The sequence below is a fragment of the Alosa sapidissima genome, chromosome 11, assembly GCF_018492685.1.
Source record: "Alosa sapidissima isolate fAloSap1 chromosome 11, fAloSap1.pri, whole genome shotgun sequence".
In the NCBI taxonomy this organism is placed as follows: Eukaryota; Metazoa; Chordata; class Actinopteri; order Clupeiformes; family Clupeidae; genus Alosa; species Alosa sapidissima.
In genome coordinates, this window is record NC_055967.1 from 25,206,028 (window position 1) to 25,225,653 (window position 19,626).

Below are 19,626 nucleotides of genomic sequence, written 5' to 3' on the forward strand. Positions count from 1 at the left end.
AGGAATGTGCTTTTTTTTTATTTACTTTTTGCTGGCACCATGTTGCTGGCTAGCTGCTCCTCATGTGATGGCTCAGGCTGGGGGGGGGGGGGGGGGGGGACCAGGCCATAGGTCAGAGAGCCAGGCCTTAGGAGTACCATGCGTAGATAAAGAGAGAGGCAGGGTCCAGGCTGTAGCCTTCTCGAGATAGAAGAGGCACCCAACGATATCCTGAGGACAGAAAGTCAACACACACATACACACACATATGCAGACCCTTACTCAATTATACACACACACACAGCTGGATAACAAATAAAAATGTTCTCTGTTCTATGCTGTCATCTGTTCTATGCTTCAATTTCAATTTTCACACATTCAGGTGTGATGTACATCTCAAAAATTAGTACTTCCTAGACTGAGAGTTTTGGCACACACACACAAGCACACACATAAACAGGAGTGTGTGGTGGCGTCTCATCTGACCTTTTCTCATGCTGGTGAAAGGGAGTGTGTACTGGCCAACAAATTCGCTCTTGAGGAGTCCGGTTTGGTCCCGCACAGAGAACCGGACCAGGGCCAGCTCGGGCACCTCGATGGTGAAGTTCATGGCAGCGTCCCACCTCGGACTCAGTGCTGAAACACACAGTGTAGGAAGAGGGTTACAGGGTTTCCGCAGGGTCTTAAAGAGTCTAAAATGTTATACTATGATTGTTAGGCCTTAAATTCACCCAAATATTACACACTAGGTCTTAAATAAACTCAGTTAAGGCTGTATTATGTTAATGGTCATTTAACGTTTTTAGTAGCATAGATTGAAGTTGTTTGACATTGTAGTTCTTCCTCTTAATGGTACAAATATATATGACAGTATATCACATCAAGATTTATGTGAAACTGATAAGTGCTAAAAAAACGTAGCCTAGTTTGTATTGTTACAGAACAACTTTATTTACTCTGCAAATGATTCTGGGACTCTGATTTTCCTTCAAATTATTTGCCACTGTGGGCATAAAATAACTCTTTTATTTCATTCACAATGTTTTAAATAAGTCATAAATTTAACTTGTTGCACCCTTCAGAAAATAATCACATATGCTTTTCACATCCTATCAATCCGACTCTTAAGAGTCTGGCAAAGTGTAAACCAGAGAAAGAAAATAAATCTGAACTGTACTAATAACTGATGAAATCTTACTGTCACTTGGTTTTATCTTCCATCTTCTATGTCTACAAATTAAACATCTCCAAATCTTTATTTTTAGTCAACTCACATCTTGCTTTCAAGTCTCCTCTACACACACTCACACACTCCATCTCCTCCACCCAAGGAAACCAACTCTCCTGGAGATAAATTCAGCTGTCATCTTCGTCAGTGTGGCAGTCACAGACTCCCTGATCAAATATGTTGTTTATGGTTTAATTAAGAGGCAATCATGCACTAGAAAAAAGGGGGGTGCATGTTTTTTTAAAGAGCGGATTCTTCCGACGCGGAGCATGAAAAGCGAGTGGGTATGAATATGTCCATCAAATCCTCTAAGCCGCACAAGCAATTACACTCTCGAGTGGTATTTCCTCCACAGCTGCTGCTTTGAGGCTGCTGTGGAGAGGAGAGGAGAGAGTCAGGCTAATGAGAACCTGTCTGTCTGTCTGACTGTCACACGCGCGTGCACACACTGCAAACACACACATGCACACACAAACACGCGCACTTCACACCACACACACACACACATCACACACACACACACGCACCACACACACAAACACACACACACGCATGCACCACATGCACACCACACGCACGCACCACATACACATACACACACACCACATTTTACAGGTGGTCTGCAGGGGAATGCAGGAAAATGGGCTAAACCAATTATAAGATAAAAGATGACCAAAAGGTCAGAGCTGTAAAAACTACTGTGCTTCTAATCTAGTTGTGTTTACCAAGACAGAATTAAGAGGTCTTTTGTTTGGTGTTGCTTTCTGACTTTGATCTGGTCATCAAACATCAAAACCTCCGTGTGAGTACAATCAACAATTATTCCAAGGATTCTTTGGTACAGCTGAACTACCGTCAGGCTGCTTCTTCCTCTTTTTATCAGGATACATTTGTTGGTAACAACCAGTAAAGACCAGCAAATGTAAATGAGTGTGCACAGTATGACACATGTAATGCATCACTGACAATGTCTGGATGTGGGTTATTAACGTCAAATTCTTTTACAGATGCTAGTAGTTTGCTTCCATAAACATAGCTGTCATCAGGCCACAGCTTTCTCCCACTATCTGTACTTTATCTGTACTTTAACATTACGTTTAACCTCAGTCTGGATTTTCTGTGTGGTGTGCCTCGGCAGAAAGTACTCGCATCTTAAGTACTCAGAGGGTTCAGCACTCCGTTTCCGTTAAATTTCTGGAGGCACTTCTGGTGGTCTATAAGAGCTGGGCCTCCTTATCCTGCTCATCTTAAAGAGCCATCTCAGCAGAGCGCTGCCTGCACTCTCAAAGCAAACTCAAAGACTCTAATTCTTTTGAAGAAAAAAATAAAAACTTAATTTACATTAACCTTCTCAAGTAGTACAGCTGTTAGTGAACGTCTTAAATTAATCATGAGAAACAATTCAACATACAGCGTAATCAGTGTTCGAATTATACCGTGAGCTTCGGGGGGTACCGCTATTTCGACTGGTGACGTCACTCTCCATTTTATCTAGGCTTACACACATGATTTCACACTTGTGGTTCACAGTCAATTTTCCTTCGAAATATAGGTCATATGACCATGGCTGGCTGGCTGGCCGACAAGTTAAAAGAAACTAATCATACTAGCGAGGACAATTTACCTTACACGTTATGGGAAGGGATGAAATAGGGTAACCACTGTTTCAAGGTGCGCCCGGTGCGTAAAATTGCGCGCCACAGTCAAATATTTTTTGGTATAGCAGTGCAATGCAAAATGGAAATGCATACAGAGCAATAGCACGGAAATGGCAAACATATAACTTAAATTTAAGACCCAGAATTGTTTACAACAGAAAGTCTCCCGTTTAATAGCCAAGTTCACCTAGCCTAATACAAGGCCAGCCTTTGGTTCATTTGATTCATTTTTTTTTTTTTTTGATAGCCTAAGCCTGCAAAACATGCAAATAAAAAATGACTTGTTCACGGTTGGAAAACAAATATCTTCACGTTGTTTAGCCTGGGCATTTCATATCATGTAGCCTAGTGCATTGTGAGCCTGGTGTTATCACAAAACGTTTGTGCAGCAATATTACCTGATCTCTAATAATGGCAACGAGGAAAGACATTTCATGTCCGATTGATTATTAGGCTGTATGTTCATGTAGCGTTTCAAACAAACTGCAGGTAACGTTGCAATTATGGATGTATGGGCATTTGCGTAAAGGTTGATAACCACTAATCTACAGTACATGCGAAATTCCCTGAATATTAGTGCAAATTCCCTCTTGTTAAGACATTAAGAATGAAATTGCACAAAATGATAAATCGCCTTATTAAACCTCTCCCCATGTCAGTATATCTATGGAACTGAGTGGAAGGGAGACCTACGGTTAATGGAAGGGAGACCTACGGTTAAACCATAGCGATCTTGCTACTCAATGTTTTTCTAAGGTTGGCTATTTTACAAAGGCACATGGGCGGATTATGAACATTTTGGGGATGGCCAATACTAAATTCAGTCAGATTCATAGCCTTCATCCTGATTTGTTGATATTGAGGCAATGATTCCATGCAAAGGCTTGGGCTTCAGGGCCCCCTGACCGCTTGGGCCCCTGGGCCTGGGCCCGGTAGGCCCGTGCAGTAATCCATCCCTGCCAAGGCAGTGAAATATTAGACAAATGTATGGCCAGTTGGCCACCGCTTGTTAACCCATTCGTTTCAGGCTTTTGCAGCCTACTACACTGTGCATTTGATTTAATTCGTCAGTATTATATCATAGCAAACAATACAGTCTGAACGTACCAGAGAAATGGTACAGCCCAATCGGGGCGAGGGTTTGAAAATCGTATTTAATTAGATTATATCCTGAATTCTTGGTATGTGATGGTAATACTGCATTTAATTACATGCACTATTGGATAACATTAAATTTTATTACATTTTTTCAGTACCCCCCAAACTATTATTTTCATCCCTTTTGGGGGGGGTCCAAGTGTCATCTAGGGGGGTCGGACCCCCCCAATACCCCCGTAATTCGAACCATGAGCGTAATGTTCTGTTCAAAGCGTACATATCTGAAAGAACATTAAGTAAGCTGAAGACCTTGAAGTGGAGACTGGTGTGTTGGACTGAAGGACTTTCACCAGCAAATTAATTAATGTCATTAGCTGTAGTCTAGACCATTCCTCGTACTTCGTCTAATTGGTTCTTGGTTTACTGCATCAAAGCACCTCCTGTATCTGTCCGTACTTATCTGACAATTAACCGTCCCCCCCTCCCCCCAAGATTTTTATGTCTGCAGGCCATGTTTTTCTTACAGGCGCAACAGGCTACAGCGCCCGTACCATGTGCCCACGGGGACCCAGGTTCGAATTCGACCTGCGGTCATGTCCCGATCCCACCCCATCTCTCTCTCTCCCACTCACTTCCTGTCAATCTTCACTGTCCTGTCGGAATAAAGGCAAAAAGCCCAAAATATATATATAAAAAGCAAAAAATATATATATACTAAAAAAAGAGACCACATCAAAAAACCAACCATTGTGCTTGACTGCATCTGTCTGCTTTCTGCAGCAATCGGAAACAACCCCATGGATTTCCACTCTCACGAACGGATCCAGGGCCTTGCCAGTCCTGGAAGAAGGGAGGTTGGAGCCGCTAATCACCTGTGGATTACAAAATAAAAACACCCAAACACATAGAGAGGGGCAGAGGCGATTAATACCACACCCAAATGGCACTTCACCCAAAAGATCACAGCGAGTCTGTCTGAGGAAATGCTGTTTTAGCACAGCACAGTTTAGATCCATGGCTGTTCAGACACAGTCTCAGTTTCACAGCCTGGAAACTTCCCCTCAAAGCCCAACTTTAAATCTCCTATTTGACAGCATCATTGATGATAATCAGCTGAAATGGGTTGCTTAGCATCCGTAACGTGCAATTAGCAAAGTGCTCCCATTTTAAAGTCTGAAGTGGAAGAGGTGTGTATGTGTGTGTGTGTGTGTGTGTGTGTGTGTGTTTGTGCGTGCGTGCGTTTGTGTGTATGTGCATGTGTGCGTGTGTACTGCATGTGTGTACTTTTTTGTGTCTGTGCGTGCGTGCGTGCTACTGGACACCACATGCTGCTTAAGCTTCTAGTAGCTGTTTCACCCCTCAGTCTCACATTCATATCTACTGCAAAGCAGTGAAGAACTTTCTTGTGTAAGAAATTCTGCAGAAGTTTTCTTTTCATCATTTAGTCAGATTTAGCTTCATGTCACTGCATGGGCCTTTACTGTGCACCATGGGCGTTGGAGGTCTAGTCAGATATGTTAAATGTGTAATGCCAGAAAGTCGTGGACTCGATATAAGGGTTAGCCAACGTGGTGCACCTGAGCAAGGCACCTAACCCTGAGTTGCTCCAAACGGACTGTCCCTGTAATTAGCTTTCTGTAATAACATTTCTGTTAATAGTTTTTCCGGGTAGGACTGTCCACTGCATGCCTGAAAAATAATAATATATTGTGATCAGAAGTGTATCCGTACATGTCTCAGGTATTCCAGCTCAGGTGGACGTATAAGTATAAGGTGGCACAAACACACAGTGTTCAATTTAAAAGACTCTGGTGCCATAGAATGCAAATTAGAGTATTCCTCAGGTAGGTTAAAAATAAAGACGCTCTATTCCCCACTCTGGTTGAATAATTTACCAACCTAAGCTAACCTATTTATAAGCCAGACCTCTTTATACCAGAGAAATTAGACAGAACTCACACACTGGCAGCAAAAAAATCATTAAAGGCGGCGCCGCACAGGAACAGGTAGAGGTGAAGACCTCACAGATACAGCTGCACATATACGGCAATCACTGGCATGTTTTATTCAAGGGTCCAAATGGGAAATAAAGAAAAGAAACCAAACGTCTGGGGGAGAGACAGAGTGAGAGAGAGAGAGAGAGAGAGAGAGAGAGAGAGAGAGTGCAAGAGAGGACTAACATCTTCCCTAGTTAAAGAGGTGCAAGAATAACTCAGAGATAATAAGAGCAGATCTCTACTATATTGCTAAGAGACCAGAACAAAAATTACATTCATTTCTAGGTAGAAACTCTAACAACCTTATTTTGGCAAGGACCAGTTTTTGCCTCACACAGCCAAATAGCACACTGCTTAATTACCATCAATTCACACTCAGTGAAACAATATTAGTGGATTATAATGTCTTTGGGGGAGTGCGTTTTCAAAATCAGATCCGGCGTCTAGCCTACTTCATCAATCACTTTAATTTTCTCAACACTGGCTTCAAAACAGGAAATGGAAAAACAGCCATTATACCTGTGCTTGGACCTTGAAATATTGAGAGAAAGTAAGAAAATGGCACAAAACAGAGAAAAAACGATGTGGTCGTTCATATTAGCGTCATAGCGCTAGAGCGATATTTTTTTACCATTATCGTTGTAATTATCATTCTTGGTGTGAACTGCCCTTTATGGGGAAGGTCTCTATAATTGTGACGTAAATGTTCATACCGTTACATCTCTAACTAGGAATAGATCAGCCAAGAGAATGGGCTGTCAATACTTATGTATGCACACTCTCTCCTCTCCCTCTCTCCCTCACACTGTCATTCAATGCAGGTGAGGAAAAAGAGATTTGTTCACCTGTCAGCTCTCACACCCTTCATCCCTATGGGGAGTATGTGTATATCTTGGCTGCAGCCCATAGACACGGCTGGCCTTTTAGCACCTGTAGGCGGCCAATTCACACTGTCAGACTGAATTAGTGCAAAACATCCAGCTCATATGGTTAAATATACCTGCTCGATGTGTCAGTCTTACCTATCCTCAGAGGGGAGATGCTAAAATATTGTTCAGAATCATTCAGCACTCCTAGATGATTCAATTAATCAGTAATTCATGAATAATCATATTCCTCTACAAGAGAGAGCTCTCAACAGTGAAAGCCTAAAGTAATTTTATTTTCTTGCAGACTTCAAGAGGTCTTGTCCCTTTGCCTCTGCAGAATGTATATGAATAATTTAATTAGACCGGGCCTATCTGAAAAGAAATGATGCCTTTCTTCAAAAGAAGTTATTATTGTGATGAGCCATACAATGCATTTGGGCTGTACATGTGCTAATTATCAGATTATGTAACTTCCTGGCACCCATCGTTTTGGCAGGCATCCTTGACCTTGTGGAGCTAAGAAGTCTTCCTAGAATTTTAACATTGAGTTTAACTGGATGTGTTATGTGATGTGGAATCCTGTTCTTTCGTTGCATTTGTGTCCTACTTTGTGTCTTTGGTGGTGGAGGATTGAGCTCTTTTTACTTCGGATAACAGAACTCTTTTTGAGTTCTGTTATCCGAAGTATTCTTCTTCTTCTTAATATTCTTCCCTCCAAATTTCTGCGTCTAATTCAGCTTCAACCGTTTAACGTAGAAACTTCGTTCAAACTTTGTAACATAGGTCTTGAAAAGGACACTTGAGGAATGTATTTTTCACTTTTGTAAACTTTATACTTTTTTTTCAGATATTAACAAAAAACAAGCTTATTTTTCCCCATAGACTTTACATTAGCACTATGACATCACAATGGACTAACTAGAAAATGTAATTTCGAGGAAATTACCAGTGCATGAAAATATAAACATACTGTATATTAACATAAAATGCCAAACAAACTTTTATTTGGAAACAGTTGGCAGGAGTCATAGTTGATAACAACTGACAGTTGAAATGGCTGAACAGTTAAATAGTTGAGTAGTTTAAATAGTTAAATTATTAAATAGTGAATTATTGTAGTGAGGACATTTATTTTGAAACAGTTGTGGGCAGAGGAAATAGTAGTCTTAAGAGAGCCAGATTGTATGCTTAAAGCCTGAGACAGAGTATATAGTTTAAAAAATGTAGATAGTGTAATGGATGTTGATAGACAGAAAGTTGAATGGATGTTGATAGGCAGATTGTTTAATGGATGTTGATGGATAGTTTAATGGGTGGATGAGTGAATGGTTTGAAGAGGATGAATGGATAGAAAGTTGGATGAAATGTGCCTTATATCCTTGTAGAATGGAGAGTCACAGAGAGAGTTGGCCTAGTTAAGCAGAAAGCAGTTGATACAGGTGTAATCAGTTTAACTGATTCTTTGATGGGCCTAAATGAGCAGCTGGAAGTTGATACAGGTGCAAATCAAGTTAATTAGTACATTGTGATGTCATCAGCCTAATGTTAAGTCTATGGGGAAAATTTGAGTAGTTTTTAATAAATAGTTTACAAAGTATAAAAGTTACAAAGATGAAAAATACATTGCCCAGATGTCCTAAGTAAGACCTACGTAACATAGTTTGAATGAAGTTTCTACGTTAAACGGTTGAAGCTGTAATAATTGCGTTAGAAGAAGACGAAGAAGAAGAAGAAGAAGAAGAAGAAGAAGAAGAAGCCTAGGAAGAACAGTACAGTCAAAGATGGTTGATTACGAAGATACTTCATGAGAGGCCATTTCCTGTCCCTGGAAATTTATGCAAATAGGGTAGCAGTACACGCCCCCGCACATTTATGCAGTGATCGGGCTCTCTTTTTAACATTGAGGTCTATGGCAGAATCCAAGAATTTCCCAGAATTTGTCAAAGCCTTATTTTTTTGAGCAATGGATGCACATTTCGGACACGGTATCATGATCTCCAAACCCTCCTCCCTATTTCAGTAGAATGTCGTGATAGTATGACCCTCCAGTCGAGAGAAAATCAACATTAATGAAGGTGTACACCAAGTTTATTTTGTACTCCGGCTTGTCTTGCGTGGAACCGAGGCATTCAAACGTAAGTCATACGTCAGTGACACGCCCCTGTGCAGGCGGGAACTGAACCAGAGCCCGTCTCTGACTGAACTCCACTTTGCCCTCATAGACATGAACTAGGACGACCCATCTTGCTACGCATTCATTATCTTTGGTACAGTGCATTTTCATGCACTGTAATTAACTTGATTTGCACCTGTATCAACTTCCAGCTGCTCAACTAGGGCCCATCAAAGGGCCAGTTAAACTGATTGCACCTGTATCAACTGCTTTTTGCTCGACTAGGCCAACTCTCTGTGTCTCTCCATTCTGCAAGGATATAAGGCACATTCCATCCAACTTTCTATCCATTCATCCTCTTCAAACCATTCACTCATCCACCCATTAAACTATCCATCAACATCCATTAAACAATCTGCCTATCAACATCCATTCAACTTTCTGTCTATCAACATCCATTACACTATCTACATTCAACTTTTAAACTATAAACTCTGTAGCATACAATCTGGCTCTCTTAAGACTACTATTTCCTCTGCCCACAACTGTTTCAAAATAAATGTCCTCACTACAATAATTCACTATTAAATAATTTAACTATTTAAACTACTCAACTATTTAACTGTTCAGCCATTTCAACTGTCAGTTGTTATCAACTATGACTCCTGCCAACTGTTTCCAAATAAAAGTTTGTTTGGCATTTTATGTTAATATACAGTATGTTTATATTTTCATGCACTGGTAATTTCCTCGAAATTACATTTTCTAGTTCTGAAGGCCCCATATCATGAAAATGTCCCCTTTTCAGCACTTTTATGTATGTATTTGGGTATCTGGGATGGCCACCGCATAAACACAGAAATAACAAAACTGTTCCAAACACTTCAATGAGCTATGCGAAACTAGGCTAATGGTGGGTTGGTCAGACTGAGTTACTGCACGCACAAAGAGAAGGTTATGTCTCATCTTATCTAAGTCTGTGGGGAGACTAATTTCCCAAAATGTTGACGTGTTCCTTTAACGTCAAATCACATCATGTAATGAATTGGACACTTTTCTGAGAAGTATTCATTCATCTACTAACAAAACAGTGTGCATACTGCCTCTGTACCTTCAACAGGAGGTGAGCTGGCCTCAGGTTGTATTTGAAAGCGTTGGGATCAAAGCTGCTCTCCCCGGACCGCAGGAAATGGGGCTTCAGTACGTAGCCCGAGCCGCCGTTGTCCTGGAAACGGCCATTGTTCAGGTCCATGGGTAAGCCAAGGGACTGGAAGTTTAGAGCCACTGCGGGGGTACAAGGCAACCAAAACACAATATTAGCACGGGGGCACAGTCACAAAGTGCAGACACGCAGGAAAAAAGGCTTCAGGCAAGCCATGCTGAACTATACAAATGTAATCCTGTGGGATTTAGCTTGTGGTGCAAGCACACTGAAGTAGAGAATTGGGTGTTTTTAAGACTGCTTATTTTCACAGACAGTAATATACATGACATGCACCCAAATTCTATAGCAGCTCTGATGGCATGTGACGTGAGAGTTGCGTTCATAGTTTCTTTTTCATCTCTGCTTCTGTTCAATTTTGTGATTTTGCCACTTGTGTACATGTGTTCTGGATAAGTTTTCTGCTAAGGTCGAGTTCAGCTTTGTGCAGAGACGGAAAAGAATCTAACAGAATTGAACAGAATGAACAATATCACATGCAAGGGGAGACATTCACAAAACGTATTTCCTTTACACAACCGAGGGGCAAAAAGACGCAGAGCATGTGGCAGAAGGAGAAACCTTGGAGATAATTCAAGTCATTTCAAGCCTCACCTCACCTGCCGGAGGGCAATTAGCAGAAAATTGTCAGTCCCTCAGTTGTATCAAAGCTGCACAGTTGGCATCAAAGGCTGTCTACCCTATCTTTCTCCATTCACATTGTGTGTGTGTGTGTGTGTGTCTGTGTCTGTGTGAGAGAAAGAGAGAGAGACAGAGAGAGAGTGTGTGTGTGTGTGTGTAAGTGTGTAAGATGTGTAATGTGAAAGTGATGTGTCATTTCCATGTGTAACTTATGTGGAGCAGTGAGCAGGTTGTGGGTCTCTTGTGTCCCATATGCAGGTTGTGGATCTCCTATGTGTCCAATATGAGGGGTGCATCAGCGAGTGTGAGCTCGGTACAGACCTAACTGGATGCCGGCGTTCCAGAACTCCTGTGGGTTGAAGTTGGAGGAGAGGGTTCGGGAGCCTGCGGGGTAAACTCGGCTGAGGAACCGCACGTTGTGCAGCACAAACTCTGCTCCTGCGAGGGGAGCACACCAGAGGGAGATAGATAGATAGATAGATAGATAGATAAATTCAAGGTCTCAGCAGCATACAGACAACACATACACATTCTTTAACAGCAGAAAAAGTAATTAAAGTATATAATATAAAAACACAACTAAGCAATAAGGACAGTAGAAGATAAAGAATATACTAAATATACTAAAATACAAATTATACTAACACTCTAAATCAATTCTAAAAACAGTATCCACATAGTGGTGATTAATCAATCAGAGGCGCTTGCAATGACTGAGGCAGGGACTGAGCCTGTGATTCTCTGTGCATAGTAAGGTAAGGTAAGGTGCTCTGTGTGAATGAGTGTCCACAAGATTACCACAAGATTCATTTGATAAACAGAAAAACTCAAAACGACACTCATTATCTCCACCATGAGAGACTATGAGACTATATCTGTCTCATTCTCTGTCTCCCACAACTCTATCTCTCTCTTTCTCTCTCTCTTTCCCTCTCACTCTATCTCTCTCTCTCTCTCGGGTTTTGTTTTGTACACTTATTAGAGTTTGATGGTCAATCGATAATGAAATGACAGAGCCTTTCTGCCCTGATCTGACCTAAGGCAAATTAGCCTACCTGAGTTTTTGACCAGCTTCTTGGCTTTCTTCTCTGCAAATGATGTGTTCTCGTAGAACTGCTGGTTATCTCTGGAGTGCACGAAGCTGATAAACTTCACAGACTTGGTGTAGATGACCAAATCAGACAATGCCTGTGCTACTACGACCTTCTTTTTCTGTGTTGAAATAACCATAGCTAAAAGTTCAGGAAGGGTATAAAAACCTGATGCAATTCTTATAATTACCTGACTATCACATATAAGCATAGTAACACTGCACTGTGAACTCTAAGGGTGGGAGGGGACCACAAGTAAACGCTGATCACACTACTGATCACATTTTAGAGCTTAATTGTACTAAGTTCTAACTCAGAGCTCTGACACAGAAATGCATGAGTTGTAAAGTTACAAAGTTTAAAATTCAAACGTTGGTATGGTAATAGACCATCCACTTAGGCAGGCAGCCTGCCACGTTGCCATTGTTATTGCATCACACTTTTGTGTATGTAAGTGTTCAAAACACTCAGGGCCACAGCCCTATGGTGAGCCACTCAATACAGCTCTCAACAGTTTAGAACAGCTGCTCATCGTACTTTCTTCTTTTTGGACCTCTTCGCTGGCATTTCTTCCTCCTCCTCATCAGCATCCTCTTCCTCATCGCTCTCCTCGACACCGGCCTCTCCATCAGCATTCGCTTCCGACCCTCTGGCCTCCAACTCCAACTGCGGTGCAGAGTTCAGCTTTTTGTTCTTTATGAGAACTTTATATTTCAGCTCCTGTCAGCAGATTTATAAATAAAAAAATGACATTGACAGATTAGCAGAGTATCTGGTCAGTAATTTGTGGTAATTTAAGGACATTCCAATACTGTGATACCCTGCATCTATTCATGCATCTGTCATGTCTATTCAATATCCAATATCCATTATCCAGTGTTACTTTAATGTATTAACAAATACAGACAAGCCATTCATCTCTGGACAAACTAAGAGTAATGTTACAAACCGACTTTTATAAAAACAAGGTATATAAGATGACCAACATAGGGTGATGAATTCACTAAATATATTTCTATGATGAGTAATTAGGCTAGTTATTGCTGCCTTAACAGTCATACATTTTTGTACAGGATTTAGTCATCATCTTATCATGGATGACAGACTTGGGGGAAAACATTTCCTCTATCTGGAATGAATCATATGGTAGCATAACAAATCTCACATTTTCCAGGAGCGAAAAACCCATAACGACCAAACTTCTCTCATCAATAAATCTCCTCTCCCCACTGCCTGTGAACAAACTGACCATGTGGTTTTTCAGATAGTGATAACCACATGGAGCCCTGCTATTTTCACATCAAAGATTTATACACACCCTGGATATTAAATAGGTCCACACAAGTGATTGAAAGCAGAGGCAACACTTTTCATTCATACTACTGGAAATGTTTGCGGAATATCCTATCATAACAATACATTCTCAAAAACACACATTCTGCAGAATAGCTTATGATCAAGTCTCTAAAGCCTGCGTCTCCCAGAGAGCCAGACCCCAGTTCCTGGTGATAAACCATTACACCAGACCTATAATCAGCACCACTAGACACACTCTACTGCCGCCAGTCTGGTGCACCAACAGCAAATAACTATGCGCTGGGATATCCAGAATCTATACAGCTTCTTAAGGACATCGGCCCATTGGGAGGGTTTGGCATGCCTCTATGGAAATTATAGTACCCTAAGTCCACATAGAAACAACATTCTTTTCAATCCATTATATTAAGAAAGCAAAATCCCAGGATTGGGTAATAAAGAAGTCAATACTCTATTTTTGGTAGCAGTATTTATGCCTCATGTCTATTGAAATTCTATTGCTATACTAGTGAGGTCATATTGTTCCAGTGTGTGTGTGTGAGTGTGTGTGTGTGTGTGTGTGTGTGTGTGTGTGTGTGTGTGTGTGCATATGTGTGTGTGTGGAAAAGAGAGAGAGAGAAAACCTATACCATGGTTGTTTGTACCAACAACCTTCTAGCAAATATTACTACTGTATATTATATTAACATTATTAGATCTATATTACATGTATTGTGCAGAACATGAATTGGGGACACCACAAAAGACAATATGGAGATTAAAGTCCTAAAATATCCAAAGCTGTTATAATGCCATAGCATGCAGTACATTCCACACAATAGCTACTGCACAGTCAGACAGCACTGAAAAATACCCTACAGTTAGGTAGTGAGAGCTTTGCAAAGTGACTTACGTCAGGGCTTGGCAGATCTCCCTGGGCATCCACGGTTAGGCCAGTATCCAGCAGCATGTCTCCCAGGATGGAGGTGAGGTAATGGGCCATGACCTCCTGCTGCCCTTGGCTGCAATGGTTCTCCAGGGAGAGGATGATGGGGTACGGAGAAGCCTACAAGGACACCCATCATCAGTCGATCTCACTAATGTGTGCATCAAGTCTCATTTCATTTTAACATTAAAAATGTAGGAGAGCCTCCCATAGACACTGTTAAGAAAATGTTACGTTTCATGAAGGATATTTGATCATTTTCCCCATGATTTTTAATATGGGTTGATACACATGGGTTGATACAGAAGTCCCACTCTTTCTCTCAGCTGTGCGATTCACTGCAGTTAAAAGGCAGTGGTCTCTGTGAGGATTTCCTCTGTTCATAGAACTACTGAAGATGTTCTGAGCTCCACTGATCAAAGCCTGAATTTGCACCCCACAGTGCTGAGTGTGACTATTAAGGAGCTGTAATATTCATAATGATCTCCACAGTCACAGAGAGAGAGAGAGAGAGAGAGAGAGAGAGAGAGAGAGAGAGAGAGAGAGAGAGAGAGAGAACATCAGGAGAGCGAGACGGAGGCAAAAGCATAGTTCTCCTTTAACATTCTATGCCTGCGTACCATGAAGGCATACTCTTGCACTGTGGCGATGACATCTTTAAAGAGGATCTTGCTGGTGAGGGTGTAGCCGTGGTAGACGATGGGCTCCGTATCGGGACCGTCCCAGCAGTCGATCTCCAGACAGCGGCAGCCTCTCCTGAGAACACTGTGGGTCACAACACAGTGCCAGGATCAGCACATGAAAGGAAACTCAGCAAGTGCTGCAGATACAGAGATAACACTAACCGACCTGTTGTTTACAGGCTCCTTGCCCTTAATGGGAGCGTTGGTGTTTGTTTTGCTGACTACAGCTGTGACTTATCAATAATGCAGTAATGTATGGCAATGTAAGGCCCTGCTGAAATATGTCCAACGCACAAACCCAAAACAGTGGGCCAGAGAGAGAGAGAGAGTGGGGCAGAGACCCCCCTCCCCTTATGCAGGAATCTAGACATGCAGAGATATAATCCCTCACGGTATAAAGGAAGAGATCCTCTTCCTCACAACATACAGGAGTCTAGATATGCAGAGAGATACGCTTCCTCAAGGCATACAAGAATCTAGAGATACTCTCCCTCACTGCATACAGGAATCTAGAGATTCTCTCCCTCATGACTTACAGGAATCTATTTTTATTTCGTTCTCAAAAATCTTATTTCACTGGTATATTCACAGATCACTTATGATCGCAACTTAAGACCGTTATTGATAATCACTTATTGCATTGCTTGTACAGTAGCCCAGTCATGCACATGGCTGTGACTGCATTGACTGAACAGTAGCCTATTTGAAGTAGCAGGTACCACTGAGCGTTGGGGAGTTAATCAATCCTATTTCTTACCAGCCACAGCCGTTCTGCTATGAAACTATGAAATACAAATCAACTTTTTTAAATCATCTTGATTTACGTTCACTTGGTTTCTATGTTCAGTGTGCAAATGAATCTCTTCATGGGCTTGGAGACTCCTATTAAACATCCGCATTATGCTGAGTGTTGTGCTTTTTGTTTTAATCATGGCTGCCGTGCACACTGCCGCGCATGCAGCAAAAGATAAAAGGGGCATTTGGAGAGGTCAGGAGCAGCCTTCCACCAGCCTACCCTCATTAGGTAAGTAAAGCAGCCCACCCCCAAACCCTCCAACCGCTCCGTGCATTCGGCACGAGGGCTGTAGATTACAGGGCAGGGCAGGGCGGCCGCGGTCACGAGGCACTCAGGAAGCCCATAAATACTCATTTTTGCTGTCCTCAGTCCATTTCCTTGCCTACATTGTTCTAATCTGTCAGTTTGGCCGCTTAAAAATGGGCTGTAGGACCCGATGAAATGTCCGATCGGATTCCAGCAGGAGGAAACACCATCAGTCTCTGAGCTAAATAATGGTGCTCATTTAGATTTTGACTTTCAAAAATTGCCAAGTGATATTGGTCCGTTGCGCAAGGTTTTCTGTGCTAAAGTGATGCACTTGCAGACTGACTATGAAAAGTTAATCACAAATGATTAGACAGATATTATACCTGTTGTACATTGATCATATAAACTGGATATAGACTCATTCACTATTTGGAAGACCAACTACAGAAAAGGTCCTGAGAGTCAGGTGACCTTTCCTCAGAACAGTAATGGTGCCAGTTGATGCCTCACAAAACAAAAATGGAAAATATGTCACAAAATATTAAATTGTCTCACAATACCAGCCAGAACCGATCTGTTGATTTGTTGTTGCACTAAGTAATTTGCTGGCACAATCTGAAAGCGGTCACACATAATAGGCTATGTAAGTAAAAATTCCCCAGACAATACAAGACAGTTATATCTGATTTGCAGTTTTGGGTAATCAGACATGACAGTCCTACTTCAGACTACACGGACACAATGAAATGGTGCATCCCATAGTCTTCACATTCTGGTATGATGGCATTCCAGTGCCTGCTGTAGGCATTCTAGTACCTGATGTAGGCCTTCCAGTACCTGATGTGGGTATTCTAGTACCTGATGTAGGCCTTCCAGTACCTGATGTTGGCATTCTAGTACCTGATGTAGGCCTTCCAGTACCTGATGTGGGCATTCTAGTACCTGATGTAGGCCTTCCAGTACCTGATGTAGGCCTTCCAGTACCTGATGTAGGCATTCTAGTACCTGTTGTGAGCATTCTAGTACCTAATGTTGGTATTCTAGTACCTAATTATGGCATTCCAGTATCCGATGTGGGCATTCTAGTACCTGATGTAGGCCTTCCAGTACTTGATTTGGGCATTTTAGTACCTGATGTGGGCATTCTAGTACCTGATGTAGGCATCTAAGTGGCTCTTTCCCACAAGCTGGTCTCCAGTCAGGTATGTGTTGTGGGAGGAGGAGATGAAGTAATGGCAGAGAGGCTGACTCATGTCCTGGTACACCTGTGTGTGAGTCTGGTCCAACACACAGCAGTCCTTCGACTCCATTAGCCGTAGGAAACCGTCAAATGTCATGTTTATCTCCGCTCTGGCTGTACAGAGTCAACAACAAGAAGAGAAGCATGTGAATGTTTATTTCAATGACGCACTGCAGTTAGAGGCTGGCCTATTTTTTGCTCATCTGTTAAAGGCCTCTGGACATTTTTTGTTTGTTTCATTTCATTATAGTAGAGTGATATTTTATTACATTGACGCAAAAAGCCTTGCTCCTTTAGGACATTTAAAGGCTAATATAATTGCATTGTATCTGTGCTTTCATCTGTGAGATCAAAGTTAAATCAGGGTACTGTCCTACACCCCCTGTGTGAGTCATTTTTGCCTCTTAGCAAAATATTTGTAGCTGACTTTATATTAATATTACTTATATATTATTACTATTTATATTACTAAGTTTTATATTTAGAGGTGTTTAGGAAAAGAACCGAGCGGAAAGAGCCCAACTCATGTCACACTTGAATAACTTGCATCTGTGCAGCTTGACTAAGCTTTTGTATAGCCTACCCAAGTAAAGTCCTACAGAATACATGCTTATTTATGATGTCATTGGTGATATAATAGCATCATAAAGAGCCACCTGATTTGCATTTTGACTTCCAGGAGCAAAACACTCGGCTAACCTGACTCATCCACCTCATATCTGTCAATCAAGGCCTCAGCTGTCTCCTGATTGGCTGAGACCTCCACCTGCTCCCTATGGAGGAAGGTAAGAAGGGCTGAGGCAGTGAGGCGGTTGTCATGGTCGGAGGTGTAGCACTGGAATATGTGCTGGATGTCACTCCTCCTGGAGGTGGGGGGTTTCTTCTTCTTTGACATGAAACTCTCTTGTCCTGCTCCCTCTGGAGTTGGAGTGGTTTGGCTTCTGAGCTACAATGTTGTGGAGTGGAGTGCAGTATTAAACAACTAAGCATTGCTTAATATAACAAGTCCTTTTGTTTTGTTCTGTTTTGCAATATTATACCTTATAACGTTCCCTTTCCCATCCAGTCAGACATCATTGGTTGCCATTTATGGACCTGATTTGTCTGGAAAATAGAGAGCTGGTTAGCTTTAAAGTAAATGATGCACGTCTCATGACATGCCTATTTTGCTCCCAAATCTGATGCTGAGATATCTCACAGCATTCATGAGTGTGGGAGCCTGATAGCGGAATAGACAGGGACAGTCTAAAGGGGCCACATTCATTCTGTTCCTCCTCAGGACAGAGATGAAAGTAAAGCAAATAGAGAAGTGGTAGCAGATGGAAAAATTACTTTCAAATTGTGCACCCCCCCCCTCCCCCCTCTCTCTCTCTCTCACTAAATAAAAAACAGTTGGTCTTCGTCTTTTAGAATGTGCTCTTGATCATACTTTTCAACATGTTGCTTAATGCTGGTGTTTAATACTAAAACTAACATTGTATGCATCACGCACCAACTAATTTCTCTAAATATGTACTTCCATTAGGCTGACTAAATGCTTAATGCGACCAGCCCTCATCACTGCCTTTGACAGTTACCAAGGCATACTGTATGGAGGATCAATAATGCTTTCCCAACACACCTATTTTCACCTCCACTGAACCACTGCAAATTAAGCACTACTGTAACTTGACTTAATTAAATTGTCTGTGTAGCTGAGTCAAGTGACAGAGAAATTTAGCTGATTCTTAGTTGCGTAATAACTAAACTAAAAAAAATGCTGTCTTTTCAGTTTCCATTTTAAAAGACTTACCTTCAGGAAGTTCCAAGGGAGGTTCACAATAGCTGAGAGTGGGATATCAACTGGATCAGAACTATTTTCATTTATTTCCATGGCAACCTCTGCATAGAACTAATTGAAGTGTCATAATGATGGTCTTCCCTCCATATCTAATAATTATGCATTATTTCCACTTGGCCACAAAACCAGCATATGAGTGAGGTGTGTGTGTAGATAGATGAAAGCTTTGATTTTTTTTTCTTCTTTTGTCCTTGTTGTTTGTTGTTGTTGTTGATTGTGAATTTGTGCTGTAAAGGAGCTCAATGCCTGTTCTCTTTCTCCATGTCACTTGGGGTTTGAATGGATGACTCCCCACATTTATAAACATGCCATGATCACAATGTATTGATAGTTGATCTGTAAGTAAAAGCTTCAGGGCCTGGATGTGTGCGGTGCGGTGGGCTGTGTGTGGTGCGGTGGGCTGGGTGTGGTGCTGGGGTGGGGTGGGGTGGGATGCTCTGCCTGAGGTGGGAAGCGGCGGGATGAGTCAGTGGTGCACAAGAGTAGTCATCAGCAGCCCTGTCACAGCTCAGTAGCTGCAGGCCAGCCTGAAGAGAAAAGACTTTGGGCTGTCAGGGCCTTTGGATAAGCATGCTTGATGAGATAATACCCTCGCAGCAGAAGATAGAGGAACAGACCGATACTGCTGCTCTCACCTCACATCTCAATTCTCTCACAGCGGAGGACAGAGGAACAGGCCGATACTGCTGCTCTTACCTCA

General features: G+C 41.8%; 1 protein-coding gene across 2 annotated transcripts; it reads right to left on the minus strand.

The window, feature by feature from the left end:
• Positions 1–5: 5 nt before the first annotated feature.
• On the minus strand, positions 6–18,945 carry LOC121723514 (1-phosphatidylinositol 4,5-bisphosphate phosphodiesterase zeta-1-like). 2 transcript variants are annotated; one of them, XM_042109257.1, is made up of 13 exons: positions 18,879–18,945; positions 18,127–18,190; positions 17,786–18,032; positions 16,999–17,200; positions 14,739–14,883; positions 14,086–14,238; positions 12,414–12,596; positions 11,841–11,997; positions 11,107–11,223; positions 10,054–10,226; positions 4,709–4,835; positions 466–615; positions 6–210 (listed from the first exon to the last, which is right to left on the minus strand). In XM_042109257.1, the coding sequence occupies exons 3-13, from the start codon at positions 17,979–17,981 to the stop codon at positions 128–130; spliced, it is 1,686 nt and encodes a 561-aa protein (XP_041965191.1). In that variant the 5' UTR covers positions 17,982–18,032; positions 18,127–18,190; positions 18,879–18,945; the 3' UTR covers positions 6–127. The 2 variants fall into 2 exon arrangements, with proteins under 2 accessions (XP_041965191.1, XP_041965192.1); XM_042109258.1 differs by lacking the exons at positions 17,786–18,032; positions 18,127–18,190; positions 18,879–18,945 and adding an exon at positions 17,356–17,378.
• Positions 18,946–19,626: the final 681 nt, after the last annotated feature.

Coding starts and splice junctions, on each gene's coding strand:
- LOC121723514 (XM_042109257.1), bottom strand. CDS start 17,981: ATGTCAAAGAAGAAGAAACCCCCCACCTCCAGGAGGAGTGACATCCAG. Junction 14,884..16,998: donor CACTTAGATGCCTACATCAG/GTACTAGAATGC, acceptor TGTGACCCACAG/TGTTCTCAGGAGAGGCTGCC. Junction 11,998..12,413: donor AGAGGTCCAAAAAGAAGAAA/GTACGATGAGCA, acceptor ATTTCAACACAG/AAAAAGAAGGTCGTAGTAGC.